The sequence below is a fragment of the Fukomys damarensis genome, unplaced genomic scaffold (genome assembly GCF_012274545.1).
Source record: "Fukomys damarensis isolate Sample0158 unplaced genomic scaffold, DMR_v1.0_HiC HiC_scaffold_31, whole genome shotgun sequence".
Classification (NCBI taxonomy): Eukaryota; Metazoa; Chordata; class Mammalia; order Rodentia; family Bathyergidae; genus Fukomys; species Fukomys damarensis.
The window spans coordinates 10,315,892-10,325,485 of record NW_022900943.1 but is presented as its reverse complement, the minus strand read 5'-3'; the positions used below and the strand labels follow the sequence as shown (position 1 = coordinate 10,325,485).

The following is a 9,594-nucleotide window of genomic DNA, read 5'->3' as shown; positions in this document are numbered from 1 at the left end:
ATATATATAAAAGGAAACATGAAACTACCACTTTACAGGTTAAAAACTGTCAAATGATGACAACTTAACATGGTTCAGCCTAGCAGAGACTCTCATGGAATTTCCATAACACTAAGACATTGACATTGCCACCCACTTTAAAACAGGGAAAAATGAGGTTCAAAACTACTAAATGACTTGGTGCATTTCTCGCGGTATCTCCCTCTATTTAAGGAAACATGAAACTACCACTTTACAGGTTAAAAACTGTCAAATGATGACAACTTAACATGGTTCAGCCTAGCAGAGACTCTCATGGAATTTCCATAACACTAAGACATTGACATTGCCACCCACTTTAAAACAGGGAAAAATGAGGTTCAAAACTACTAAATGACTTGGTGCATTTCTCGCGGTATCTCCCTCTATTTTGTGTCTGAGGTTGAGGGTCTGGACTCGAGTAATTCACAACTAGTAAAATGTAGGACTGCAGACGCGAAACTCACAGAGACTTTTCTCACCTCCGTCTGTACCATGGCTGGCCGTTGTGTCCTTAACATTTTGACGGTCTGGAAAATATCTACAACCCCTTCATATCTCATTCTTTCCAAAACAATGCTCAGTGTGATGAAGACACCGGTTCTCCCAACGCCCGCACTACCAAAAGAACGAACAAAGGCAGAGTTACAAGGGGAGGCGTTCGCAGTCCCAGCCACATTTGGCTGTTCTTGTAGCTTCTACTCTGAGTGTCTCCGCAACATCTCTAGGACAAGGTGGAGCTGGATGCACCAAGTGACCGCTCTGGGGAGAGTATGCTGTGACAAGTGAGAAAACAGTAATCGGGAGTAAGTCTTATAAAATTTTCACATTTTCACTGTGGCTTTGTTTCCTTTTAGAAAGACCAAGGAAACAAAAACATTATAAAAGAGAAGGGAAAAGAGGTGGGGTAAATAAAACATAGTTTCAGGCACTGCATAAATGCTATAACTTTAAGGCATTGTCTATTAAATATTTTAAGTATGAAAGAATTCAGAGTCAGATCAAATAAAATGGGCATCTTCAGTTTTTCTGGTGAATTTGTACAGTTATAATCCATGTAGGGTGGACCAACACTTGAAACCCTAAGTATTTGTGAGAAGGTATACAGATGACATAAATACAGCATTGACACTGGTTTGGACGTGACTGTCTAAAACAAGGTTATCGGACTTTCATGCAGGCTTCAGGTGGGGCTGTGAATTGTGTAAGGACTGTGGAAATGTCACTCTTTCATGTTTCATGAATATATCTTTCAACAGCTTCTTAAAGAGATCTCTAAAATAAGAGCCCCTGATCTCTGTACTTATCCACTATTTTTAGGTGGTTAGAAGCTAAAACCACCCAACTTTTTATAGCATGTTAGCAAGACTTAGAGTTTCTCTCTCGTCTTTACTATTTTCAGATAATTTTCATTCTTGCTGCTGTGCTGGAATTAATTCATAGCTTTGTGTACTTAAGGAGAAAAGCATCTGGAGGTTTAGGTAATGAGAAAGACAGTGCATAGTCTGAACAATCCCTACATTTTTGGATCCTAATTAAGCGCCATGTGTAACGCTTGGGTGCAGGCTATATAAAATGGATGGATTCATTTACTTGCGATACAGCTGACAGGCATATATAAACAGTGTGTCCCTTTGTAAACTGTGATTTCTGAGGAGTCTAAACAGAAATGTGAAGTGGGGCCTTAAAATTCGTGGCCATTCTTTAAAAATTAGCTAAGGATGTCCAACAGCAGCTAATGCTTCTTCTAAGGCAGAGTAGATGACCACAAAGGTCTCTTTCAACCCTGAAAGTTCTCTCAGTCTCCAGAGAGACTAGGACTTATAATCTTTTTGTGGAATAGTCCAGGCATTCCTGAGTCCAGCTTAGATTGTTTGTTTGCTAGAATGTAACAAAAAATACAGAAAGTCAGCAACACGAAGCATTTTCAGGATAAGAATAGGCATTGACCTTACCACTTCTGAATTTATTGACTTTATCATGTCAGTGTAAGAGAATATAAATTATCTGGAAATATCTTGAAAATAGCACTTAAGAGAAAAATACCTAAAAATACCAAGGAATATGACATGCTAATAATATGCCATAGCATTTATACTAAAAGTGTATTTAAATCATTTTGTAATGGGAAAGCCTAGAACTAAAACTATATATTAATTTAACCATTTATCCTTACAGATAACATAGAAAGGTTGGAATGAGCATTTTGCCAAGTAGAATTATGAGTAAAATTGAAAGAAATAGCAAGTGTTTCAGACTCAGTCCACATGACCCTTTCTACATGATCTTTTGGGTGAATACAATGTCTTTGATAATTCAGCACAAAACAAAAATGCAAACAAATAAGATCTGTTTCTCACATAATATTATCTAAGAAAGCCCAAAGAATTTCCCCCATTGTCATAGATGATCATAATAAAATTAAGCCTAGAACGTGTATTTTGATGACCCTGTGGAATGGGAGTCTTATGTTGAGATCTTGCCTTTCATATCAGTAAGAACTGTATTTTTGTAGCATTGAAGCAAAATACTTTTAAATAAACTCCTTTAAGATTTTGACAATAAAAAGATTGGAACCTGAGGTTTCAAGTAGCTGGAGTGTTAAAAATTTCTTTTACTACAAGAGTTTTGCATAGAAACTTCTAACAGCACTAAATTTATGGTAAATGTCTAAACCATTTACTTGGTATTTCTATTAACTTCAGTGACTTAAATTATAAAATGCTCTAGAAATAATTAAATTGAAGGTGCTTCATTTTCTGATATAGCAACAATTTTCAAGCAAATTGCATTTTTAACTGAGGTACCATTCTAATTGTTTATTGACTGGCAAGAATTAGTATTGTCATTAAGGCTTGATAGCTATTTATGGTTCTCCCAAGGAGACAAACACAGGACAGAATGATATAGAAAGATACTTATCAGAACAATGCTATGAAAGCAAAGCAAGTAAGAAATGATTCACATAGATTATTATACCAACAGTTCCTGGGAAACTGCAGTTTGCTTTTTCTACAAGAGGTAAACTTTGGGAGTAAAATTTTTCTCTAATTATTTTGACTTTATGGTAAGAGAAATAGATCCCAATGTATTACAATACATTGCTGAGAATATTTCAATTCTGTGGATCCACAATGGCAAGCTTATCAAAAAGTGAACGTACAAAAACATTTGTTTTCTGAGTTGTTACTGCATCGATAGTGAGTGTGTAGCTAGAATTCTCGAGTCTCAACTCACCTGCAGTGGACTGAAATGGGACCATCTTGACCAAACTGTTCTTTTGTTTTATGGACTTGGCCGATGAAGTCAATAAATCCTTCTCCGGACTTTGGCACTCCTTGCTCTGGCCAGTCAGTGAACTGGAACTGTCTCACAGTCCGGGACTGGCCATCCTTGGGAGGGAAAGCCACATAACCCCGTCACAGAGAAGGGAGCTGTGGGGATTCCTCAGGTGCACAGAGCATGAAGGCAACAGACATCACTTTTTCCAGGGATAAGGGCACAAGAAGTTAGCAACATGTTCTACTAAAAAAAACTGTGTGTCTTACCTGCTATTAGTACTGTCTATTTTTGTATTTATGTAAGTCACAAATTTATTCTCACTCTTACAGTGGCCTGTTAAGAAGTTAGGTTCTTGGATAGGAAATAGCCATACTGCCTATTAGCAAATGCTTCTGAGACACACAGGACAGGTTAAGTGCAGAATCACTGATGCTCTATTTAAAAACTTTCATAATCCAGTGACTTCTTAATTTTGGCATGTTGTCCAGACCTGAGGTGGTTCTACTGTCATGATGACCTCACATCTGGAGTGCTTATTTCTAGCAGTATCAAATGACAAACGGTGACATTTAAAGGATGTGATATAAACCAGGTAGTTGCTGCTGACCATGACCAGACTGCCCCACCCATCTCAGAGGCTTATAATTTCTAACCCTAGTGGGAGGCGGAGCATGTGCCAATTGACATGTTGCTCAGTCAGAGATGAAGGATCTCTTAAGAACACCAAATAAATGTCACTGTCTGTCAAAGGACTCTTCTGGACTGACCACCAGAATTAAGTAGGCTATTGGGGGCATTTACACCGACAAGCCAAAGGCAAAAAGAAAAGCCAGATGTAAGAGGAGTCTTTCTTTTATAATGGATTAGGTGAAACTGCTTAGACTCACGAAAATGCAGACACTTCTAATTCTTTCTGGATTTTTAAAAACAGGAGCAGAAGGGGCTATCTGCTTATAGAAGACAGTATCCAGACTCCAAGCTTAGAGGACCTGCTTCTGCTGGAAGAGCCTTCATCCTTTCTATCAATTCCAGCTGAGCACCCCTCAACTAGTCTCCTGGTTCGCCAGGGCAGACTCTGGGTCGGTGTCTCTTGGGGACAGAGGTGAAACAGGAAGATCACACCAACCTTGAGATAACACTGAGAAATACAGAAATAACCACCTGGCTCCAGAACCAAGTTGGGGCTGGTTACCACAGAAGCATGATTTGCTTCCTTCTGTTCCTGGGAAAGGTTTGGAAAGCAAAGGAAGAAAAACCAGAGCTAGGCAGGCAGATATGTTCTCCTTTGAATGTCCTTGGGATTTCATTTTTGACCACAGTTGCTTTTAACAGCAAGAAGAGGTCACGTGCACAAACGTTTGCTCTTTGGAGGCGAGACCACCTGACTCCATTTAAAGGTTACCTGTATAACAAGACTGTATTCTCAAGTGCCAACTTGCTTTCTGCACTGGGAAATTGAGATTAGAAACACATCAAGAGCACAAACAGCAAGTGCTGTGGTAGCTAAGAAAATTATACGATCACTGGGGGATTTAAAAAATATAAGCAAAGTCCTGTTTCAATCTTTCTTTTTGGCTATTGTGGTCAGATTTCACTTGAGGGAGCAAGGAGCAATACAGGTGTTTTTGCTGCAGGGGAAGCTGTCACCTGGCCTCTATTGTCAGAAACGGTTGGTGAGGTTACTTCAAATGTGCTCAGGAATTTTACTCACGTACCTGGCTTTAAATTCTGAAAGGGCATTTAAAAAAAAAATAGGGCAGGTCACTGAGGCATGCTCGTGCAGCTCAAAAATGAGACCTAGGGACTTAATTGCTGCCTTGAGTATAGTCACCTTCGGGGCGCTAATACTTCAGATTTTTTGGCATTAACAGGTCTGTCACCTGGGCCAACCCTCCTGCTAATCTCTCTCTCTCTGTGTGGGTCAACAGTCAGGGCTGGGCTTTGGGGATGAGCAGACTCTCTTCAAACATAAGTTTGGAGAAAGCCGCTTTCCTGAAAGAAAAAAAGAAACCCAAGAAACAATGGATCAAGAAAATAGCTCCACCCTGGAGTTTTATTCAACTCACTCACTGTGACAGTTTCAAAAACAAAGCAGGGCTTTGGACTGACCCAGTCTTCCCCAAGACGTATTTGTAATCATGATTTGAGAGTGGCCCAAGGCAAAGATACTGCATAATATGCACAGAACATCTTACATCAGGGTTGAACCTTGGACTCGGCAATCTTGCTAAGAAATTCAGAATGAGAATTAGCTAACAAGGGTCGTGGGTGCACAGCTCTCACGGACAGACACATTAGCACACAGAGGAATAAACCATGCCAGGAATCAAATTAGAATGTGCACAGCTTGTCAGATTCTTCTAAAGAATGCCATTTGCTGTGCAGTTTTAAAATCATACCAAATTAACCTCCAAGCCCACAATGACCTAAAGGGCTTTGCAAAACAACAACATATTTACAGCCTCAAGTAATGAAGAAATCAAAAAACCCTCCAAAGAGAATGCGCTGAGAAGGTGAATGTAAGTGTAGCCAACCAATCAGTAAATGCTTCCCAGCAAAAACACTTACCAAGTTCGTACCCAGAGATGGGCTGCCAGATGTTACGCTTGAATGGAAGCCAAATCTGAGTTTTTGGGAGTGCTTGCCAGACAGGAAAATTTGCATATTGTGTGTATGTATATGTGTATATATATATATATATATATATATATATACACATACATATATACACACACACACACACACATATATATGGGACTGCGGTCACTTGGCAAATGTTTCTCCTGAAGAAGTATCTTTGAGACTAATTCTGGGCTAATTGTTAAGAACCGGGGACTCGCACTGACTTACCCGGGCATCTGTGACCTTGAATTCTCGTAGGATATACTGCGGCATGTTGTACTCAGCCATGGGATCTACAACAAAATACTGGTATCTTGCAGAGCGTTCTGCTGGCCAGTACTGATGACACTTCTCCTAAAAGAGAAAACTAATGTTAAACTACAGAGTGTAAAAAAAAAATTTCTTTTTTTCATTGCACATCTAATAAAATTCCAAAATTCGGGCAGTCCCAATTGCATGTGGCACATTTCCTCTTTGAAATCCTAGGCTCTAAAAAGACAGGAAAACCATCCGGGTTAACACTCATCTGTGATGTTCAGCACAGTATCTGGTGTATAGGAGGTGCCTAGTACTACATCAGTTGATAGCTGGTGGATGTACTGTGGTAAGGCAGGTACTTTTTAAAGTATAAGTTATCCAAATAATGACACCAGCTAGCCCTGTCAGTGCCACATCCCTGCACCACCACACTTGCTGTGGAAAGAGCAGAACCCTCAGTGTGCACGTGGAAAGAAACCTCCCAAATGATCCTAAATATCATTTGTCGATTGAAGAGCTTGTGGCCCAGGCAGTTTTAATGACCGGGGAAAGCCCTGCAGAAAGCCAGTTGGAGAATCAGAGCAAGTCAGCTACTTTCCTAGTGTGATACTTCTTGGCATCCTTCATGGACTCTAACAGTTGGATTTTAACTGCATTTTTAGCTTTTAATTTACCTAAGAAAGAAAAATGCCTCAAGTAAATATTGCAAAATGTTTGCATAACTTGAACGGAAGTTTTTGGTCCTAAATATCTCTAATACTACATTCTGTATATTTCAGCATGATCATTTCTTAAAGTACATCTGGGGTTACAGGGTTAGAGCCTGGAGGAATGACAGAATGACAACACGTTTGTGTATGAAACCAGCCCGTCCCGAGTAGAAGAAATAACATAGGAGAGCCATAAAGCAAATGGGGACACCAGGTAACTTATTTATCTCTATAATTGTCCTTCCTCAGGACCAAAGCATAGGCCTTTCCTTAAAATATGCAAATTGAAGAGGTCCATGTGGTCTTGCTAGTTAGACACCAACAAGGAGTAAGGAACGACCCAGACGTGACCAGCGAGCTCTGTATTTCACAGAAAGAAGGCTGGGCCTGAGTTGTGAAGAGGCATCCCTTGTTCACCTGAGTGAATGTTTTTATGAGAAAGCACACGTACTCTTCCCATTTCCCGCAACTTGGTGAGCATCACAACTATGGTGGAATTGTGTTCCCACAGCATCCTCCAGAAGTCTTCCGTGGTCTCTGCCAAAGGCCCCTGGGTAGCAATGTAGGCTTTCTGTTGTCTGGATTGCACAGAAGAAAGAGCACATTAATGTATCTTAACACACACAAATTCACTTGAGAGGTGAAAAATCACACCTGATTAAAAAAAAATGCACACACTATTAATTCAGTCACTACAAATTCCCCTAAAGAAGAGTGAGAGAGAGGAGGTAAAGGGGACAAAAAAGAGAGGTGTTATACATGGACTAACTCCCTGGGAGGAAATGCAATCATTCTGCTAAGATGTACTAATAAAATAATAAATAGATTACAAAAATCACATAAGAGTATTTACTACATTTTGGGGATTTCACAAAAAATTTCCTTGTTAATATGATAGCACATATCTTTTAATTTTATCACAAAGTTAATGGATCAATTTCATGTATCCTACAAATCTTAACCAACTATACATCTTTATTTTCTACAAATGATGCTCACATAATTTATTACACCTTTGAAATTTGGTGCTAAGCAGCTTCTCTACTAACTCCTTACAAATCCAAATGGTTTCTGGGAGAAAAGTAGAGAAAGTCAGTTAAAAGCTCCGTAACTATTGCTTCTTAACTCCCCAAATAAGAATAAATAAATACCAAGGGACTGCATGCCGAGCTATGCATAAAGCAAATGGCTTTGAATGGAAACGAAACTCTTTCTGGTCATGAATCTAGGGCACATGTAAATATCAAGGCTTTGCATTGTCAGGGGAGAGACAGTCGGTACCTGTATCCATCAATAAAACTGGCATTGATGTAATCAGATCCTTCCACTCCACGGATAGGCTGTAGGCAAACCCTTGTGGATTCATATGGCATAATATTAACAAGGCGATTTTTGAATTTATTACATGGAAGATTGGCACTGATGAATCTTGAGGTGTGAGCTTTTGAGCTGGCTAGACGCTGGTGAGAGAAAGAAAATTGACAAAAGATAATTTTAGATCGCATGAATACAATGGTACCAAGATTCTTTTCTTAGAGATAAAGCTTTTGTTTACGTGAATGTCAATGACCATTCAAATTGCACTGCTTTTCATTTCTACCTAATTACTTCACATAGCCTATTAAACTTTTAAATATTATATTCTGAGAGTATGATCTATTGATTTAAATCAAGATACAAAGGGCTTGAGGTATTGCTGAGAAGCAAAGAATAGAGAAGAAAAGTGTTTTATAATCAGTTACTTTAAAAGAAGGTCAGAGGAGTCTTGTACTTCAAAATTTGAAAGGTTAAAGGAAAGCTACTTCACAGAGATAGTCCCCAAATGACTTGCTCCTGAGTAACCCCATCATATCCAAAGCCATACCTTAAATTCGAGCTCCATTCCCGTGACGTTCTCCCCTGTTTCTATTTGTGTCAGCTTCTGGATGTAGGCATACAAGTTTCTAGCTGGCACTTCGGTATTGCCACAAGTCACTGCTTCTAACAGTGCATCGTGGATAAAGATGTACTGGTCCTCCGTTTGAACCATGTAATTCCTCTGGGCTCTCATTAAAGTCACATGGCCATAAATATCTACAGTTTTTTCATGCTTTATTCTTTCTAACATGGCATCTATTACAATGAAACAACCAGTCCGACCAACTCCGGCACTATAAAGAAAATGGAAAAGCCCAAATAAAATGATCAGAAAACACAAAAAAATATTGTTATTCTTATTAATGAGGCTCTATACTCATGGATTCAACTCAGCCATTATGATGACTTCTGAACACTCTAAAGTCAAAAGTATTATTACTGCTCCATTACCATAACATAGGGAACAAAATACTGAGTAAAATTCGTTTCACTTTGTAAGGTACAAAATATTAAATCCATAATTACCACACAGTACAAAATGAATATTATTTTGAAAATAGGAAAAAAACATTTAGGCTGTTAGAATGTATTTTAAAATATTGGTCAAGATTTCATTAGGCATACTGTTTTGCAAATTCATTGTATTTTTATTCAATTTACAAAAAAAGCATCTAGTAGACTGCTCAACTTAAAACATTTCATATTCTACAACTCAGCAAGGAAGTTTTAAAATTAGCCTAGTGGGATGTATGTAATTAAAGTGCTGCACACTAAAAATAGAGCAAATTCTTAATAAAAAGCAACTGGTAGTGTATATTTTTTGTTTTACTCTTTTTTTCTTCCAGGG

The 9,594-nt window shown here is 38.7% G+C and overlaps 1 protein-coding gene and 1 long non-coding RNA gene across 13 annotated transcripts in view; one reads left to right on the top strand and one right to left on the bottom strand.

Moving 5' to 3' along the window:
• The window catches only part of LOC104866793, a 63,903-nt gene extending 59,600 nt beyond the window's left edge, over positions 1-4,303 (top strand). The window contains exon 3 of the long non-coding RNA XR_781565.3: positions 4,232-4,303. This is a non-coding gene — a long non-coding RNA (uncharacterized LOC104866793). The remainder of the gene's footprint in view (positions 1-4,231) is intronic.
• The window catches only part of Ptprd (protein tyrosine phosphatase receptor type D), a 290,150-nt gene that overhangs the window by 4,810 nt on the left and 275,746 nt on the right, over positions 1-9,594 (bottom strand). For all 12 annotated transcript variants that reach the window (XM_010630988.2, XM_010630991.3, XM_019208469.2 and 9 more), the window contains 6 exons: positions 8,755-9,040; positions 8,172-8,350; positions 7,342-7,468; positions 6,151-6,276; positions 3,256-3,410; positions 501-636 (listed from right to left, as the gene is read on the bottom strand). In XM_010630988.2, coding sequence (XP_010629290.1) covers positions 501-636; positions 3,256-3,410; positions 6,151-6,276; positions 7,342-7,468; positions 8,172-8,350; positions 8,755-9,040 — 1,009 coding nt within the window. The remainder of the gene's footprint in view (positions 1-500; positions 637-3,255; positions 3,411-6,150; positions 6,277-7,341; positions 7,469-8,171; positions 8,351-8,754; positions 9,041-9,594) is intronic.